The sequence below is a fragment of the Bos indicus genome, chromosome 17 (genome assembly GCF_029378745.1).
Source record: "Bos indicus isolate NIAB-ARS_2022 breed Sahiwal x Tharparkar chromosome 17, NIAB-ARS_B.indTharparkar_mat_pri_1.0, whole genome shotgun sequence".
Classification (NCBI taxonomy): Eukaryota; Metazoa; Chordata; class Mammalia; order Artiodactyla; family Bovidae; genus Bos; species Bos indicus.
The window spans coordinates 52,106,672-52,127,366 of NC_091776.1; the positions used below are offsets into that span (position 1 = coordinate 52,106,672).

The following is a 20,695-nucleotide window of genomic DNA, read 5'->3' on the forward strand; positions in this document are numbered from 1 at the left end:
TTCAAGCTGACCCTGGCCCAGCCAGAGGGCTCTGACACTAGATGTGCTGTCCACCTTGGTAAAGACACTAGGCAGCCACCTTCATGTACTTACGGCAGTGGATTAGAACTACAGTTTATTCAACAGGAGGTGTAATCATTTTCTTTCCCAGAATGACTTGCTACTGCTTTTTCATATACTCACCAATAAAACGGTACTACGGGCTGTGTGGGTGTTCAGTGCAGTACATCAAAGAGAAAACCGCGAGTCCAGAGGTGAAGACACCCAGGGAAGGGAGATCAGGTGCCGGAAAACACTGAGTAACTGTTAAAGGCTCTCAAATCTACTTCAGTAGCTTTATATTAAATAAGTTTAATAAGTATAAAATAGCCACTGAAATATGAGCTCTTTAAGTAACCCATCAAAATAAATATTGACATCTATTATTTACAGTTACGTAAATTTACGTTTTCTTCTCTTAGACTTCAAGGCTGGTATGTTTTTAGTAAAATGCTCACAAGCGTGAAACCCCTCACATTTGCCGTTTCTGCAACAGCAGCTCCCGACAGCTGCTGAAGTTCTGATGTTCAGTAGAAGGAAGCTCGAGCTGTCTGCCGAGTGGGGGCCAGCTCCCCGCATTCCGCACTCCTGTGCATTTCACCTGAGGGGCGGGAATCAGCAGGCATCTTCCAAATCTGAGATCTCCAAATCTGCTTTGTTCGTTGATCTTTTGCCACTTGTCAACAGCCCCTTCTCAAATTCTTCTTCAGTAATTTTGCCTTTTTTAAACTTTTTCAAGAGCCTTGTGTCATTCAGAAGTTCCTCCATGTCTTCATCTTCCATATCAGAACCCTGAGGGCAGAAGAGACCAACAAGCTACTGAATTTCTCAGCAACAGTGTTCTAAGTGAAACCAGCAAAATTTGGGGGATTTTTTGGCCGCTCTAGGAGGCTTGTGGAATTCTAGTTCCCCAACCAGAGACTGAATCTGGGCCCCTCGGCAGTGAAAGTGCAGAGTCCTAACCGCTGGACTGCCAGAGAAGCCCCAAACCAGCACTTTTTAATCAATCAGGAACTACATGCTCTTAGATCAGCTTTCACGAACAGCACATTCCCCAACCCAAGCCACCTAGAGAGAACAAAAATCTAAGAGTCTATGCAGTTCCTATTAGAAGGCACTATACACTACACTTCTGTGAGATTTGTTCAGAATTCTAAGTATTTAAGTTTAAAAATTGCCAGTTTTACCTCTTCCCTTTTCCTTTTTTCAGTCAGTTTCTTCTTCTTTTCCTTTTTGGCCTTCTGCTTTGACCAAGCTTTATTTTTTATGAATTTTCTTCTCCCATCATTTTCTGTTTTCTCTTTTCTTTGCTGCTCCAATAATTGCTTCTGCCTCTGCTTTTCTCTGATTTTGTCTTTAAATGGAATGGTGTCTGTGTTGACATCCACAGGCACGAAATCTGGAAACTGCTTTCCTCTCAGCTCTGGCATCTTGGGCATCCTCAGCAGGGCAAAACCTCGAGCAAGACTAGCAAAATCAAGGTCTGATTAAACCAAAACATCAAGAGTTAGCACACCCGAAACAGGACTGTAAGCATCAACCAACAGAATATTCATAGCAATGGAATTTTTTCTATGTGATCCAGTGGACTCATTTTAATTAGAATTAATTACATTTTTACTAAAAGAAAACTCAGCAGGCAGTACCTAGTCAAACCCAAGGAGGACTTTTATTTTTATTTTTGGGGAGGCTATGCCACACAGCATGCAGGATCTTAGTTCCCTGACCAGGGCTCGAACCCCTACCCCCTGCAGTGGAAGCTCAGAGTCCAGGCCAGGTAAGTCTCAGAAAGACTTTTTTTTAAATGCTTGGAAAACATTAACCCTGACATGGACCTAAGACAAAGCAGTTTCATATTTGTGCTCAACACACGTGCTCAGCTGCTAAGTGGTATCCAACTCTATGACTCCATGGACTGTAGCCCACCAGGCTCCTCTGTCCATGTGATTCTCCAGGCAAGAATACTGGAGTAGGTTGCAATTTCCTCATCCAGGGGATCTTCCCAACCCAGCGATCCAACCCACGTCTCTCATGTCTCCAGCATTGGCAGGCAGGTTCTTTACCACCAGCGCCACCTGGAAAGCCCTTCATATTTGTAATACTTGTGCTGTTGCTATTGCTAAGTCACTTCAGTCATGTCCGACTCTGTGCAACCCCATAGACAGCAGCCCACCAGGCTCCCCCGTCCCTGGGATTCTCCAGGCAAGAACACTGGAGTGGGTTGCCATTTCCTTCTCCAACGCATGAAAATGAAAAGTGAAAGTGAAGTTGCTGAGTCGCGCCCGACCCTCAGCGACCCCATGGACTGCAGCCTACCAGGCTCCTCCATCCATGGGACCTTCCAGGCAAGAGTACTGGAGTGGGGTGCCATTGCCTTAATACTTGGAAAAACCGTCAAATGTTTCAGATGGTGAGCAGATCAAACTTACCCTTTAATCTGAAGATGAGGTTGCACTCGTGCTTGGCATAAGCCTGGACGTATGACACAAAAGCTTTCATGCCCTTCTCAAACACAGCTCTGTCACCCAGGGCCATGGCCTTGAGCTTTGGAAGGAGGTCAGCTGTGTTCTTCTGGAGTTTCATCTCCTGCAGGGGGCACTGCACAGGGACCACATTGTCACTTCTGGCTGGGACCACCTCCCCTAAGGCTATCCCAACAGAGCCAGTGCCAGTAAAATCAAAGGCAAAACCACTCATTTTAATCTTATCCAGTGGAGGCTTTGAAGCCCAAATCCAACCCAAGTATTTTACTTGGTCCAGAAAGTATTTTAAATTTTTTAAAGCAAAGTTTAAAATCAGATTTTACGTAACAATCCTGATTTCCGGTTGGAAAATATGGTAACATAGGTCTGTGTTCCTGAGTAATGACGCTCAGCTGGGGCCAGCAATGGACCCCCCCCGGAGCCTCTCCACAGCCTTTTATAAAGCTGTAGACAGGTTCCCGCACTGACACCGCCAGCCCAGCCCCTAATCTACATTCTGGACCACTTTCTGGAAAAGAACTTTTCCAACTACCCTGGCTTTGGGAATTCCACAGAAAAAAAGACAGCTTACTTTTTGGTTAATTGCAAGGAAGCTGATGTATGACTCTTCCATGGGAAGGAGAAACACGAGCGCACTGCCGCCATGGCCGATGCGGGCTGTGCGGCCACAGCGATGCACGAAGGCACTGGAACAACACGGGGCGGGGACACTCACCACCTGACAGCTCAGCAGAGCACTGGCCTGTGGCCACGCAGCTGATGCGCCTAAAGTGACACCAGGAGCCGCCCAACTCCACGCCTCATCCCAACCCTGCCACTTACTAGTTAGAGAAGAGCTGGCGATTAAATATACACACTGCAGACCAGAGAGCAATCTCTTAGACATTTAATGTCAACTATAAAACCTGTAAATGTATGCCCATCTGATGATACAGGTAGGAAGACGTGGTCCCAGCGGAAAATTTGGGAAACAATGAAAAGTAATATAAAAGAGAAAATGTAAGTGATTTTTGAGTCTGACCCCTAACTCCACCCAGAATTAACAAGTATTGCTTAAGAGTTCGTATTTACAGGCATTTTCCTATGTTTGGAGGCATTTCCTAGAAATATATGCTTGCTCTCAGAATAACTGAAATCTCCGTATGTAGTATATATATTGTTTTCCTTTAAACACTCTATTCATGTGCCTTTCTGCAAGAACTTTAAAAAGTATCTGAAAATACAATACAGCATCACTACTAACCTACCGGTGATAACGCAGCAGTTCCCTGACTTTTGCTATTTCATAACGTTTTGACAACCATCATCTTTACCTTCCTCACGATTCCTATTTCATTAAGACTAGATTCCTAGACAGAGCAAGGAACGTTCTCTGTACCTGGCATTACTGGGAGGATCATACTGCAAAACCCAGTTTACTTCAGGAATATCTATTCCTCGGGCCATCACGTCAGTGCACACTAAAATCCCACTAGAAAATAAGAAAACACCAGCTGAGTAGGGAGACCACCATTTCCCCACCATCAAGCAGTTGTTACTAATTTGAAGATGACAGTAAAAACAGATTGCAGAATCTCACGGAAGCAAGTATATAGTAATAACATTTTGATTTTTCCTCCTCCCAAGAATCTCTAGGACTTCACAAGTTCTCAGTGAAATTTGTAAAGAGATGGGGAGATAATGAAAAGATGAATGAAAAATAATGAAAAGATTTTTTAACTAGCATATTTCGACTGGGGAAGAAAAAAAATTCAAAAACACTGTATTTGGTCTAATCCTTCGCAGCCATTTAAAAAAAAAAATGAAATTTTCCCTCTCATACTGAGGTGTAATCATCAAGTCTATCATTTTGCCTAAAAGATTGTTTTTAATATAGCCAGAATGTTTGGTGGTCAAGAAAAACAGAAAAGTATTATTTCTATGCACAAAGTCAAGTTACAGTGTCCAGAGACACAGCTTTCCTATAGTGTAGTCAACCTGGAACCTTCAATGGGTTTCTCCCATCCTGGGCCGGATAGTGGGGAATCCAAGAATGAACATAACACACAGGTTCCGGTTCTCATGGAGCTTACAATTGAGCAGGGAAGTTGACAAAGAAGGCAGTCAGCGCAGCCAAGTGTAATGGGCTCAGGACAGAGGGTGGGGGGAGAAGACATGATAACCAGGTTATAGAGGAAGAGGGTTCCCACACACAAGAAGGTCTAGAGGCAGAGCAACTGCAGAAGAGCAGAGAGGCTGGAGATCTGCCATGGCCAGGGAAGCCAACCCACCTCTGCAATTTGCGGAACTCCATGAAGATCTTATTTCGCTTGTATTTCATCTTTCCGTGAATGCACATTATCTTCACACCCTTCACCAGGGTCTCCAGAGCCTTTCCGTAGTATTCCACACAGGCGCAGGTGCTAGGAGAGGAGACAGGACGTTTGATCCCTGGTCGGAGAACTAAGATTCCACATGCTGTGGGGCAACTGAGCCCTCACGCCACAATAAGAGAACCCTGCCCACCACAACTAGAGAAAGGCCATGTGTTGCAACAAAGACCCAACACAGCCAAAATAAAAAATTTTTAAAGATCTGTGCCAAGTGACCGCTGCCGGATTCCCCACCGTTTTCCACAAGTCACATCATATATAAGGATGCAGTTTTACACACGAAGGGCCACAACCCACAGATCCTGAAAGTAATCTAATGGGTCCTAAAATCAATTAGTGAGTCTGGACCAGCATTTTTTAAAAATCAGAGCAGAACAGAAAAGAAAGCATCAGAATGCCTCCCACCTAGCCGAGTGCAGTCCTGTGAAATCTTTGTTTCAGCTGCGTGTGTGTGTGAGAGAGAGAGAGAGAGAGAGAATCAGGTTGTATTTCTATGGGTCAATATAGTTACTGCATTTTATTGGTGAAATGATGGGTGGAAAAGAAACATGAAATTCTTTGGGTATGCCAAAGAACACCACTGTAGGTATATATGGAGGAAAGAACAGCCCAAGAATGCACGCACTCTGACAACAGGACATACCCCAGCGTGGCAGACACTAGGCTGGCTGATTAAACAGCATCCCAACCACTTCCTCCCTCACCTCCCGCTACTGCAGAGGCTGGGACAGCTGCCCACTCATTATCCACCTCTCACAGTGAGGGGCGGCCAGGTGACCCATCTTTGGCCCATGCAATGAAAGCAGAAGTCAGCCAGGGTCAGGGGCAGGTGTTGTCTGGGAAAGCCTTTCCTTTTTCTGATTAAGAATCAAATATAGCAAGTACTGCCCTTCCCCCTGCCTTTCCTCTTTTATCTGCTTCCAGTGAAGATGTGACAGGGGTTGTCACAGTGGTCATCTCAAAACTAGAGCTGACCTACAGGAAGGAAAGGCCAAGACACAGAAACACTGGCCTTGATGTTGCTGAAACAGAAACCAATGTTAGGAACTGCCTACCTCTGGACTTCTTTTTACAGGAGAAAAATAAACCCCTCCTGCTTGAGCTGCAGAAGTTGGGTTTTCAGTCACTTGCAGTTAAACACACTTCTAACAGAGGACCAACCTAAAAGGAATTCCAAAACTGAAGGCTGCACGCTCATGCACATTCCAGGTGTAGTTAAACCCCAGAAGGATTACCTGAAGAAGACCAGATGTTTCTCCTGCTTATGATTTCGAAGAAAATGTACCAGTTGATTAAATTTCTCATCTGCCTTACAGACCTGCAAAATAAAAAGGAAAACCGATCAAGACAATTTGCTGACAATAAAAACAACCCCACAACTATTTTCAGTTTGGGCCTTAAATTTTAAGGACTCTAACTGCCTCCATGAAGAGGAAGACTTTCACCAGGATGTTACTCAGTCCACTGAGCTCAGAATTAACATCAGCCCCTGCTGCTGTCACATATTAAATCACATAATCATGTAACTGAGGATAGCAAGTCACTCAGTGCAGTAAGTACCTCCCAAACCCCAACATGCCAACAGCACCATGCTGGCCGTAACACCACCCCCAGGGGAGGGCTTTACAATACAGGTCCTCAGATACAGCCTAAAGACCACAGATCGCAGCTCTGGAATTGGACCCAAGGGTCAGTATTATTTAACAGCACCCGTGAGATTCTCAGGCATGGCCATGTTCAGAAATCACTGCTCTGAGGTTAACAAAGATTTCCAGAATGGACTGCACAGAATTACTTCACAGACCTCCATGGAGACAGACCGGAGCTCCTTTCAGGCTCCCGAATTAAATACATGTAAATCCACCTGAATGCATTCCCCCTATTTTTATTAATACTAAAACCAAATCCTCAATTTGGAATTTCTTTCTCACACACTCAGACATTTCTAAATGCAGTTGCTTAAATGAATGCAAAAGAGCAGAATGCAACAGCAGCCACAGTGGGTTCCAAAGCTAATCTATTAGTACGTACTACATACTAAGCACTGGCCTAAAACCTTCATGTGTTTTAATAAACCAACCCTCACAGCAACCCTATGAAGTGGGTGCTCCCCGAGCCCCCATTTCACTGGTGATGAACTGTAAGTCCACCTGGTTCGGTTAGGAAGGAACAAAGCCGAGCTGCACGCCTGGGCGGCCTTGCCCTTGCGCCCCTGCTCTTAACCACCTCACCGTCCACGGCCTCCTCTCTCCCCTAGGAAGAGCCGGCCGCCCAACTTTACCAGCCTGGCTGCAAGCGGAAACAGCAGCACCAAGTATAACACCTCCAGTCTGATTTCAAAAACATCCTCCCGACAGCTGCACCAGAGGCAGTTTTCTGATTTGCAAACTCTTCTGCCTTGACCCGCCTACCCCCAGACCCTCCAAGAACTGACACAAAGAACGGCAACCTCATCGCCCTTACAGTCCCCAGCACTAGGGACACTGGTTTGGAAACGGCCCACTTTCTCTGCAAACACGTCACCGTGCTCAGGAGCTAGGGAGCCCCTCTCGGCCAAAAGAAAAACCCTGTTCCCTGGCTGACAATATAGATGTGCCCTGTCAAGCAGGGACACTGGCCTGGCCACCCTGGCTGACCATCCTCTCTAGATGCCTCCTGGCTTGAGCCAGTGACCAGAGAGGACAGAAGGAGGGGACTCACTACTAAAAATCACATTCCGAAAAGCCCTCCCGCTGCCTGGTGAGGAAGGGCAGCAGCAGCTACGATTTACTGCTGCAAATTGAAAGAAAGTGAAAGTGAAGTTGCTCAGTCGTGTCTGACTCTTTGCGACCCCATGGACTGCAGCCTGCCGGGCTCCTCCATCCATGAGATTTTCCAGGAAAGTACTGGAGTGGGTTGCCATTTCCTTCTCCAGGGGATCTTCCCAACCCAGGGATTAAACCTGGGTCTCCCACATTGCAGGCAGACGCTTTACCATCTGAGCCACCAGGGAAGCTAAACTGAGCAACTCCTAGCTGCAAAATGAACACACCAAACATTTAGGTTCCAGAGCAGAATAGTCACCCAAAAAGGCTCCTTCAGAGAGTCCATCATTAGGTTTTGTGTTTGAGCTGCTCGTCGGGCTGTGCCCTTCTCTAACTCAGGCTCATACTGACGGGCCGGGAACCCAGTGTGTCCCACACCTGTACCCAGCACACGCTATGCACATGTCAAAAAGTTTGATCACTTGGGGGTAGGAGGCCCAAGGACACCATCCCTGGAGAGTATGCTTAAAACACAGTTATGCCCATGTTAACTTACTTATTCATTTACTTGCTGAATGACAAGTATCATCACATATACCACGTATCCCAGCCCTGCCCCAAGTACTGCACTTCCAAATGTGCCTCAGGGTATCATTTTACAGACTTAGTTACCTAGAAAACTGAAAGCTAATCCATAGAGCACTCATCATTATTAATTTTTGCTTGCTTTTTGTTTTAACTGCTAAGAGTTAACATATATTAGTGGGAACATGGTATATCATATTATAAAACATACAAACAGTGAAAGTTAAGAAAAAAGTACTTGAAAATCATTTTTCAAATAAGTAAAAACTTACTTACTTGAAAATCTAACAAGCTGTTCAAACAATTCTTATTGCTGATCATTTCAAAGGAAAAATGGAACTAAGCTTATTGAAAGTAGTACGAATCAAAAAAACTGGTAATTTTTTCAGTAAACTGCTTTGACTAACAATACTGGTTCTACTTTTTTCCAGCTTTACTGAGGTACAACTGGCAAATAAAAATTGTATATATTTAAGCACATTTATATAGTAAAAATACATACATGTAGTAATATATGTTTAAGGTGTACAATGTGATGACTTAACGTACATACACACAGTGAAATGACTGTCATAATCAAGTTAATACACCTATCACTTCACTTCATCTTTTCAGTTTTTTGTGAGAACACTTCAGAACCACTGTTGAAAAAATTTCAATCTCAGGTAAACAACACTGTGAACCGCAGCCCTCGTCGTCACTGGCCGGCAGGGGTCAGTGCGGACACCCGGCGCTCACCATGTAGTGGTTCTCCAGGCGGGAAGGGGTCTTCTGGGTGCTGCTGGCCGCCACGCCCTTCTCCTTCACCGAGATGCGCACGGGGTTCCGCAGGCCAGCTCTCACCAGGTTCTCCACCTCCTGGGTCTGAGTGGCCGAGAAAAGGCCCGTTCTCCTCTGCTTCGGCAAAAACTCCAGGATGGTGTTTATGCTAAAAACAGAAGGGCTCATCTTAACCCCTTACTTGTCAGCATAAGGAACAAAGGGTGTTTTATGATACTAAACAGGTATTGTAGAAGACTGGAAAGCATAACAATATTTACAGTAGCTATTACTGGGAGATGAGATTATGGGTGATCTTTATTTCTTTTTTATACTCTTATTTTCCCAACGTTTCTTCAATATAAACATATAAGTGAACTCTTATAATGGGACAATTAAAAGAGTTAAATTAAAACAAAACTTTTTGAGACTAAAAACTATCGAGCTGCACACTATTTAATTGAGCAAACTGTGTAACATGAATTGGATCCCAATAAAGCTATTTAATTCTTTAAAACACACAAAAACTTTTAAAGAGCCATGAAGGAAAATGCATCAAAGAACAACTGAAATTTAAACAGTGTGGGAGAATTTGATGGATCAAACAATCTAATGAAATTCCAGTGCAGCTAACAGATATAGTCACCAAGTGATAAAGGAATTCCACCTTGGGGTCCTTTCCACCCTGTGTCACCCAACACCCATTAAGTCCAAACTTCAGTACCTTGTCTCGAAACCCATGTCCAGAAGCCTGTCTGCTTCATCCAATACCAGGACCTCCAGGGACCTCACGCAGCCGGCCAGATCGAGGCCCTCAGCCTTCCTTCGGAACATGTCCTCCAGGCGGCCTGGGGTTGCCACGATGATGTTCCCACTAGGAAAAGAAAGTTAACATTTATTGCACTCAGTGAATCTCAGGGACCTTTGTGATTCCAAACACAATTGCTGTATCCCCCTGTGCATGAGGGCTCAGTCATGTCCCACTCTTTTACGACCCCATGAACTATAGCCCACCAGGCTCCTCTGTCCATGGGATTTCCCAGGCAAGAATACTGTAGTGGGTTGCCATTCCCTTCTCCAGGGGATCTTCCCCATCCAGGGATCGAACCCCAGTCTCCTGCATCTCCTGCATTGGCAGGTGGATTCTTTAACACTGCCTCACCTGGGAAGCCCTATCCCTCCAAAAATGTCATCTAAAATCCCACAGACGAGAAGGGAGACCACCAGAGTGGGAGGAGAAGGCTGCGCCATGAGGGGACAGGTCTGACTTACAGGCTGAGATTGAGGGCTGCTGCTGTTGCTGCTAAGTCGCTTCAGTCGTGTCCGACTCTGTGCGACCCCATAGATGGCAGCCCACAAGGCTTCTCCGTCCCTGGGACTCTCCAGGCAAGAACACTGGAGTGGGTTGCCATTTCCTTCCCCAATGCATGAAAGTGAAAAGTGAAAGTGAAGTCGCTCAGTCATGTCTGACTCTTAGTGACCCCATGGACTGCAGCCTACCAGGCTCCTCCATCCATGGGGTTTTCCAGGCAAGAGTACTGGAGTGGGGTGCCATTGCCTTCTCCGGAGATTGAGGGCAGGGCTCAGCAAACACCATTCGGCCAAATCTGGCCTCCACTGTTTCTGTGACTCTGCATCCTCCTTCATTCATGGGTTGCCTCTGGAGGCTTTCACACACTAACAGCAGAGGGGAGCTGTAATGACCCCGACTGTGTGACTGACGAAGCTAAAATAATTACTATCCGGGCCTTTACTGAAAGGACCCTGGATTTATTCGACTTCTTTAGGCCCCAGGTCACTCACCTATAAAATGTGAATGTCAACAGAACTAGAGACAATTTTATGTAAAGATCACAAACTGGCAGACTTAGGGCCAAATGCAGCCTCCCCACAGACTGGGTCCCTGCAGGAAAGTTATTATTTTTTTAATGTGAATTACACGCAAAAGTTAAAAAAAAATCTGGACTACAAAAAATTAAAAACCTGGCAATACAGAGTCCTGCAGCAACATGTCAGCTGGAGATGAGTATTCGGGCATAAACTAGCCAGTTTCTCCCAATCCCCACCCAGCCGTACTTCAGATGTTTATATTTTCCTCCGACTCCTGTAGGAACTCAAGTCTGTTCCCCGCCACTGCAAAGCATCTCCCATTGTAGCTGGACACAGTGAGCGCTATAGAAAAGGAGTTTTCTTTATCAAGAATTCACTGACAATCTGGGCACAAAATCTATTGCTGCTCATTACAAACTATTAGTCATAGTGGGACAATACAATGCCACAGGCTGACTGCCATCGTGTATTCAAACATTTATTCTAAATGTTTAGTAAACACTTGCTGTATGCTCCGCTCCTTGTTAGGCCCTGAAGGTAAAATGCTGCGAGACTACCACCACCCCGACTTTCATGAGCCGCCTGGGGATGCAAAGGAGCCGGGCACGTACAATACCTGGGAGAAAGCCAGCTCAAGCAGGGCAGACTGGGAGAGCGCGGCAGCACAGGGTACCCACACCAACATCAGGACCCATCCTAAGGGCCAGCAGGGGCCACTGAAGCGCTTTCAGTGAGGGACACGACCTGACTGGCACTCTGGTGGCTATGTGGAGAGTGGATAACCAGGGGCTAACAGTAGAGACAGAGCAGAGGGACTTCCCTGGGGGTCCTTGGTTAAGAATCCACTGTGCAATCCAGGGAACATGGGTTCGATTCCTGGTTGGGGAACTAAGATCCCACATGCCAGCAGGACAACTGAGCCCTCGAACCACAACTAGAGAGCCTGTGTGCTACAACTAAGATCCCAAGCAGCCAAAAATAAATAATAAACAAATTAATTTTTTAAAAAGGTAAAGAAACACACAGGAGAGAAAGAAAGAGCAGTTCCTAGAGTTCAGGGGCGAAACGAGCAGAAGAGGTGGTGATGGAAAAGTTGACCAGTTAAGAGATGTGCTTCAGAGAGAAAATGCCAAGGATCTGGTGACGGTTAACTGAGAGGGGGGATGTGGGGACGGTAAGGAGTCAAGGCTGACTCCCTGACCTCAGGAGGCATACAGGGGAAAGGTGAATAGGAAATGCCACATGAGGTACAAGTTTAGGGATGAAAATTCCAAGCTCTTGTTTTAGAGGTTTCCGCAAAAGCTGTGAGATGCCAGTCAGATGCCAGGGAGACAAGTGGATTATCTGGGGCTCAAGGCGAGGTCAGGGACCACCTCGGGAGAGACAAGACCATTAACCAGTGAGCAAAATGGGAGGTTGGCAGGAAGAAAAAACTTTTTATAGGGAGGGGGGTGACTGAAGGGGGCATTTCCAGTTAGGTCTTGATCATGCATCAAGTTCAATGTCAAGAGCAAGCAAAGCAGCAAGGCAACTCACCCAAGCTCCTTAAATCTGGTGACATCTTCTCCAGGATTCCTGCCTCCAATCCAGAGAATCTGGCTGAAATGAGAGAAGGGTCTCTGAGGTCAGGAGGAATTGTAGCCCATGGCTGAAAGTTTGGGACTCTGCCCCCAACTTACCTAAACTGTGGGAAGGGCTTCGTGAAATGAGACAGGACCTCCTCTATCTGAACAGCCAGCTCTCGCGTGGGTGTGATGATTATGGCGCCCACCTAACCACGTGGCAGGAAGGGACATGATTAGCAGAGCCTGCAGCTTACAGAGCTGAAACTCCACAACCGGCACCCTCCACCTCACGGAGGAAGGTTTCCAGAGAAACAGTACTTCCTGGGCTTTTCCAGCAGTGCGTGGCCATAGTGCATATCAACTAGAGTTGAATCTTGAATGAAGGGCGTGGCAGAGGGTAGTTAGGGGCACCAACTCTTTGCACAGTCAAAAAAGTACTTGTGTTCAGTCGTGTCCAACTCTTTTGTGACCCCATGGACAGGAGCCCATCAGGCTCCTCGGTCCATCGGATTTTCTAGGCAAGAATACTGGAGTGGGTTGCCATTTCCTCCTCCAGGGGATCTTCCTGACCCCAGGATTGAACCTAAACATCCTGCATCTTCTACATTGGCAGGCAGATCCTTTACCACTGTCACCTGGGAAGCACAGTTGAAAATCCACCTGTAATTTAAAGTCGGCCCTCCATGTAACAGGGTATAACTGGTTTGATTCCTCTGTAACCCCATTCCACATGGAGGGATTAAACTACCAGTTGGCAGAGACCTATAGTTATTCACTGCTGATAAAACCTGTACTTAAGTGGACCCACACCACTCAAACCCGTTGTTCAAGGGTCAGCTGTAGTCTGAATTAGAGTCAGTTCTCTACAAAGCAGCTAGACACCATGGTTACAAATATTGGACCATGCCTCCCAGGGAAGTGGGGTTAGGTTCCTGCGAGCCTCTGGTCATGTTTTTGTCAACCTAACAGTACATAAGCTTATTTTACACACATGTCTGTTTAAAGACACCTTACTTTTTAAGTCAAGTATACTTCAATTAAATAAAGGTGTCTCATTGAATATACATTGTTGATTCATTAATGCTGACCTCAAAGCCACAGCACTATCATGCATGCCTGAATGATGCTTATGTAACATGTATTTTCTCCGTAAGGTTCATCACAGCCTCCTTGCACTCAGGAATGCTCAGCAGTGCTTCGGCACTACGTTTGGGGGTCATCTTAAGCAGTGAAGTCACCACATACACACACACACGAAAAGACATCACAGCAGTACGTAGACCAGGAAAAGGACCCGTGTTTACAGTCTGAGAGCAGGAACGAGAAGGCAGCTGGGAACGTGCCATCAGTGTCGCTGCCCCAGGCAAGGCCACGCATGAGCACGGAAGCATTGTGACTGCTGCCTGGGGAGCTACAGATACGTGCTAAGGAGCAGCCAAATTCATAAACACAGGATCTGCAAGTCATTAGCACACACTGTACTTTTCTTCTTTTTTCAAGCTTTTGACTAGCTTTTTCCTCAACTGTGGACTCTCTGATGACTAGGGGAAAATAAAACGCTTGGTCTCCTCACCTGACTCTTCTTTAACTTCTCCTCCCTCCTCAGGAGAATTTCCACGATGGGGATGACGAAAGCGAGGGTTTTGCCACTACCTGTGACCTGAAAGGGGAGGAAGCTATGGTTTGCTTTTCCTCCAAGTTCGTTCTGGAGGGCAAACGGGAGGACAGGCTAAACTGCCATAACGTACTCACCGCTTCTGCAGCAATGTCTTTGTTTTTCATGAACAGAGGGATAGTTGCAGACTGAAAAGAGAGACAGCAAATTACCAGTTATGGGATGCCGTGACACCACAGACGAGGCCCAAAGCCCAAGGAACACAGCACTGGCCTTGGTCACACTGGATCCCACCGCAAAGGGGATTCTGATCAGTCACCACCAGGGACCTCAGTGTGGTAAGGTCACAGGTAACATGGCGTGGTGTCTACACAGATGGCGTGTGGGGGAAGCAAGTCGAGCTGGGAGTTGGGAGTCCTGAGTTCTAGCCCTGCCTCACCTACTCTTCCTTTCTAGACCAGGAAGGGGCTAAAGACAGTGGTTTTAAGGTTCCTTCCTGTCCTCATAGCACAAAATAACAACTCAAATGGGCTCTTTCATTATAAACACCACCGAGAACCCGCAGGTTTACCAGGGGCCTGGCCCTTTGATTGCAGCAACGAGCAGCTGAACCTGAAGCACACTCAGATCTTGGCTTCAAAGATTCCCCCTGCCCACCGCCCAGGATTCCACTCCTGGTCCTCAGAGCCTGAGCTCACCCACTGCAGCACATGCAGGACTTTCCTAACTGCGTCGGCACAAGTAAGTCTCAGGGAACATGTGGCAGTTATCGTAAGATAACTGGAGATGCTGTAAGTAGTCAGAACAGGGCAGGGGAAGCAGGGGGTGGTTTGTTTCTAGCACCCAGTAAGTAGAGCCCAGAGATGCTGTTAAACAGCCCACAATACCCAGAGCCATTTCATATAACAAAGAATTATCCAGTCCAAAATATCAAGAACGCAGAGACTGAGAACTCTGCTATGGACCACTGCTGCCCAACAGAAATAAATATGGTAAGAGATCAGACTCGTGGTTGCCAAGGAAAAGTGGGGGAGGGAGGGGACGGACTGGGAATTTGGGATTGATAGATGCAACCTATCACATTTAAAAATGGAGAAACAACAAGGTCCTACTGTATGGCACAGGGAACTATATCCAATCTCCTGGGATAAAACATAATGGAAAAGAATGTTTAAAAAAGAATGTATCTATGTATAAAACTGAGTCACTTTGCTATATAGCAGAGATTGACACAACACTGTAAATCAGTTATAAAAAAAAAGAAATATAATGTGAGCCACATACTCATCTAGTAGCCACATTAAGAAAAGTAAAAAGAGGGACTCCCCTGGTGGTCCAGTGGTTAAAATTCGCCTTGCAATGCAGGGGCCTGGGTTTGATTCCTGGTCAGGGAACTAAGATTCCACATGCTGTGGAGCAACTAAGGCTGCACACCACAGCTACTGAAGCCCACACAGTCTGGAGTCTGTGTGCCACAACTAGAGAGTCTGTGCCCACAATGAAGGATCCTGCATAATGCAACTAAGAGCTGATGCAGCCAAATGAATAAATAAATATATATATATATTTTTTTAAGCAAAAATAGACAAAATGAATTTTTATTTATATTTTATTTAACCTAATATCATCCAAAATCGGAGAAGGCAATGGCACTCCACTCCAGTACTCTTGCCTGGAAAATCCCATGGATGGAGGAGCCTGGAAGGCTGCAGTCCATGGGGTCGCTGAGGGTCAGACACAACTGAGCAACTTCACTTTCACTTTCATGCATTGGAGAAAGAAATGGCAACCCACTCCAGTGTTCTTGCCTGGAGAATCCCAGGGACGGGGGAGCCTGGTGGGCTGCCGTCTATGGGGTCACACAGAGTCGGACACGACTGAAGTGACTTAGTAGCAGCAGTAGCAGCAGCATCCAAAATATTGTCGGCTTGATGTGTAGGCGATATTTTTTAAATGAATGAGACATTTTTCATTTGTCTTTCATGCTAAGTCCTCAAAATCCATTATAGATTTTTATATTTAGAGTTTATCTCAATTTGGACTCACCATGTTTCAAGTGTTCTTAATAGTCATAAGTGAGTGGCAACCATAGTGGACAGCACTTAGACCACAGACTCTATGGCAAATACTGGGTCCTCTCTGCCCAACAGTCCCAAGGCATGACACACAGCACTGCCTGCTTCCTCCACACCTTTCCTGAGGAGCCTATGCACACCTCAACATTTCAAAACAGGACTCTAGATTTTTCCTTTGAAGACTGTTACCCCTGCTAGCTTTCCTCATCTTAGTAAATGATACCACCAATCACCCAGTCACTAAAGACAGAAACCTCACGGTCCCTCTAGATTCCTCTTCCCTGACCCCCACATCTGGTCCGTCAGCAACCCTAAAGCTTTCTCAAAAGCGACTCTTCAATATCCACAACTTCCCCTCTACTCCAAGCCACCATCACCTCTCACTTGACAACGGCCTCCTAGTGGATGGCCTCGCTTCTTCTCTTACTGCCCTAAAGTCCACTCTACACAGCAGTCACAGCCCTTCTCTTCCTGCAGCCTCCCACGTAAGACGGCTTCTCACTACATTCCGAATAAAATACAAGATCCCACAAGTAAGATCCTGCATGGCCAGCACTCAATTTGCTCATCTCTTACACTACTCATGATGCCCCAGCCACAAAGGCCTTCTTTCTGTTCCTCCAAGCTCATTCCACTTGTACTGGCATTTCTCTTTGCTGGAATATCCTGCCTCCAGTCATCCCTTGGCCGGCTCCTTCTCATTCAGGCATCAGCTTAATGACACCTCCTCCAAGAGGCCTCCTCTATCTTACCTTCTGCCCTGTACTTTTTTGTCACTGTCTCCTCCACAACACTGATCACCAGCTGAAATTACCTTATTTCTTTACTCCCTCCTCTCTCTCCTGCATTAAAAAGCAAGGGCCATGAGTGAGGACCAACACTGCAAAATCCCCAGAGCCTAAAAGAGTACCTGACAGTTTGTCCTGGAGAAACTGCTGAATAAATGAGTGAGCTGGACCAAGACACTTCACTTAGCCCACAAAACAAGACAACAGGTTACATTTACTGAGTGTCCGTAACATCGTCTTAGGTAATCCTCACAACAACTCTTAGGTAATACTATTTTCGTCATTTCACACGGAAAGGAAATGAAGCACAGAGAGGTTAAGTCATTTGCTCAAGGTCTCACAGATCTACAGAGGGCAGGGCTAGGATAGGAACCAGGCACTTAGGAGCAGGATTCGAGCCAGGCACTTAAGTCTCAGCACCTAAGAGCGGATGCAGGAGCAGTGTTATGAAAACCCTAGTACAGGCGCGCTGCCACCTGCCGCCTCTGCCTGGCGATCATTAACCAGCTAGGCATCACCCAAGTCGGGGAAGAAGAAAGACGACATGACAAAAAAGTCCCAGCTCTGAGTCTCCCTTTCCCAACCTGCCCCCTTCGCACCGAGAGCCCTCCTCCCCCAGGGCCTATGCCGAGTACCTGCACCGGTGTCATGTACGGAAAACCGAGCTCCCGCAAGACACTCAGCACCTGCGGATGCAGCGGCACCGGTAGCGACTCCCAGGAACCCTCCGTTACGTGCTCCATGGTGCGCTCAGCTACCGAGCTACTACCCGGACGCCTCCCGGGAGCACTTCCTCTTCCGGTCGCCAAGCCAGCCGCCCGGAAACCGCACTCCCTTCGCAAAGATCCGGAAGGCGGGAAAGGCGCCTTTGCAACAGAAGAGTGGAAAGCCGACTTCTGGTGAATAAAAGCGGGCGGCGGGAACCCGGCTGGAGTAGTGCCATTCTTCCAGTGCAACCACCTAGGCTCCGGGCGCCTTTCACACCGAGGAGGCATTTAGGCGGGAGGGATTTTGTCCCGGCTCTCACACTCTCCCCGCCGGTCGGAGGCAGATGGCAGCACAACACCGCGTCCTGGCCAAACGACAGTAGGTCCGGAGGGAGTGGACAGAAATATACCCCAATCCCAGAGCCCTGGATATGCAAAATAGACTGATGTTGCGGATCCACTGCTTGGGACAAAATAAATATTTACTTCCGATGAAGTTAGGTCAGATACCTAAATAAGAACACTGTATCTTATTCCTGTGTTCACCACTGGATTGTTGTATGCACGTGTAAAATTCATTCAGGAAGCTTTTACCGACCAGCTATTACGCGGTGGGCTCCGCCAGTGGCTCGGCTTCCCTAGTGGCTCAGACGGTGAAGTTATCTGCCTGCAGTGCAGGAGACCTGAGTTATATCATGGATCGGGAAGATCCCCTGGAGGAGGGCAGGGCAACCCACTCCAGTCAGGGACTTCCCCGGTGGTCCTGTGGTTAAGAACGCGCCTATGGGCTTCACTGGTGGGTCAGACGATAAAGAGTCTGCCTGCAATGGGGGAGACCTGGCTTCCATTCCTGGATCGGGAAGCTCCCCTGGAGGAGGAAATGTCAACCCACTCAGGTATTCTTGCCTGGAAAATTCCATGGATGGAGGAGCCTGGGTGGGTTATAGTCCATGGGGTCGCAAAGAGTCGGGCACGACTGTGTTGTGCTTAAGACTATTATGCTTTGGGCCCGTCTCTTCAGCTTGTCTTGCTCCCTTACATCCGTGAGGACTTTTGAAATGTCACCAGTAATGCCTTCCCTTCCTAATCACTAAAACTTGTCGGGAGCCGCGTTAGGCATTACTGACAAAATGGAGGCACAGCCCCAGACCCCTCTCCTCATTCGGCAGGCACGGCCCAGGATGAAGGAAGGAGTTAGACCTTGTAATTCTGACTTGTCTTTTCCTCTCCTCAGCTGAGTTGACTGAAAAGGAATATTAAGGTGCTTATTGTTCTTGAGAGGAGCATGAGAAGGCACAAAGCCTTCTGCAGCTGTGCTCAGAAAATAATTCAAAGTTAACCACTGATATTTGTTCAAGGACTTTTACAAAAGAGTGTTCCAGGATGAGCACGTAGACTGTAGCTTGAGGCCATGGGAGGGATTGCTATCTGAAGCAATCCTGTGAGGAGAATGTTTATGGCAAAGGAGTTTACTGAATTTAGGGCTTAGAAATAATTAAAACAGAAGTTAAAGATTTAAGGAATGTTGTAAAGTTAGCATATTTTATAGAGCTTATAGAAGTTAGGAATTTTTAGAGACACTATGGCTAGAAGCCTTTTTAAGAGATAAAGAGCTCAGGATGTTAGAGGCAAACAGGATTTAGGAAGATAAGTAGTAAACTGAGGAATGTAGCATGAGTTACAATGTAATCCCAACTATAGGACACAGAAGAGGAGGTAGATATTAGATGAAAAGGCTGATTCTGAGACAATCACTGAAGTAGGAACTCTGAAGAGCAACAATGATTTATGGAGATAATAAATCTGGGAGAGGGGGAACTGAAAATGTCAAACCTCTGGCCTAATGTTTTTATAAAAGTATAAAAGAGAATCTTAAACTTGAAATAAACAGACAGTCCAAAAGAAAACGGAAAGGCTGCCTCATCGCCAACACCGTTCATCTTTTCAGGTTGAATCCCTGGCTGCTGGAGCTGGACTCCGGCAAAAACTGTTTGCCCTTTTTTACTTTCCCCCATAACACATTATTAATATGCCATATAATTTATATGACTAGGCTCATCTCCCCCACTAAAAGTGGGATAAAGGGAATTTTCCTCTATTTTATTTCAGTGACTACAACTGGTAGCACCAGGCAGTCACCCAAATATTTTCACTTCAGTTCAGTCGCTCAGTCGTGTCCGACTCCTTGCGACCCCATGAATCGCAGCACGCCAGGCCTCCCTGTCCATCACCAACTCCTGGAGTCCACCCAAATTCATGTTCATCGAGTCGGTGATGCCATCCAGCCACCTCATCCTCTGTCATCCCCCCCTTCTCCTCCTGCCCCCAATCCCTCCCAGCATCAGGGTCTTTTCCAACGAGTCAACTCTTTGGCATGAGGTGGCCAAAGTATGAGTAAATGGGAGTAATGTAAAGTGCAGTCATCTCAAACTAGGTGAGAGTAAAGCCTGAGGCAACATTTTCACTTTAATGGGATCATCACATCCTTAAAATGCCTTTGACAGCTATTCCCAAGCAGGTCTGAAAGCAAAGACAGAGGGAAACAGCATAGCTGCATTTGCATTTGGGAGTCTACTTACACATTTTCTGATCTGGGGATCTTTTCCAAGACTTTATTTCCATAATGAGGATTATAACAGTACCCAAGGTAATGGATGTTTTGAGAAATAAATGAGACAGACCACCTAAAGCACTTAGCATGGGTGCTGGATAAACCGTAGTTTTATTACCAGCAGGCCCTTAGTGTAATAGAGGAAGAAGAACGGTTCCTAAAGGCAGACATCTAGATTCTGGTCACATCAGTCACTCGTCTGTGAGGCTTGGGTGAATCATTTAATCCCTTTTAAATTTACTACCGACTACCATAAACCAGGTGGCTGAGTTAAAATAAACTTGTTCCAAAGAAAAAAATATTTCAGATGTTAATACTGACCCATCAAAGAAACCACACAGGGAAACCTAAAATTGGATTCGTGTTTACTATTATCAAGTTTACAGACATAAAAAGTAACAGATGTTTATAATAGGCATCATTACTGGGAAAACATGACGTCTCATTTCAGCTTTGATTAGAAAGCTGGTATTTAACAAATGTGAATTAATCATAAATATATAAAACACAGAATACCAAGAC

The 20,695-nt window shown here is 46.2% G+C and overlaps 1 protein-coding gene across 1 annotated transcript; it reads right to left on the minus strand.

Annotated features, from left to right (window-relative positions):
- Positions 1-89: 89 nt before the first annotated feature.
- On the minus strand, positions 90-17,650 carry DDX55 (DEAD-box helicase 55). Its single transcript, XM_019977751.2, has 14 exons — positions 17,491-17,650; positions 14,130-14,180; positions 13,951-14,037; positions 12,492-12,583; positions 12,349-12,411; positions 9,707-9,856; positions 8,962-9,151; positions 6,130-6,212; positions 4,793-4,924; positions 3,901-3,993; positions 3,094-3,208; positions 2,469-2,637; positions 1,227-1,522; positions 90-831 (listed from the first exon to the last, which is right to left on the minus strand). Exons 1-14 carry the CDS (start codon positions 17,596-17,598, stop codon positions 655-657), a joined length of 1,806 nt encoding a protein of 601 aa, XP_019833310.2. The 5' UTR covers positions 17,599-17,650; the 3' UTR covers positions 90-654.
- Between the last annotated feature and the right edge of the window lie 3,045 nt (positions 17,651-20,695).

What these genes read in the sequence shown, in the direction of transcription:
- DDX55 (XM_019977751.2), bottom strand. Translation starts at nt 17,598, where the DNA reads ATGGAGCACGTAACGGAGGGTTCCTGGGAGTCGCTACCGGTGCCGCTG. An exon ending in CGTACATGACACCGGTGCAG is followed by an intron (nt 14,181 to 17,490) that starts GTACTCGGCATA and finishes CTCTCTTTTCAG; the next exon opens with TCTGCAACTATCCCTCTGTT. An exon ending in GACATGGGTTTCGAGACAAG is followed by an intron (nt 9,152 to 9,706) that starts GTACTGAAGTTT and finishes TTCTGTTTTTAG; the next exon opens with CATAAACACCATCCTGGAGT.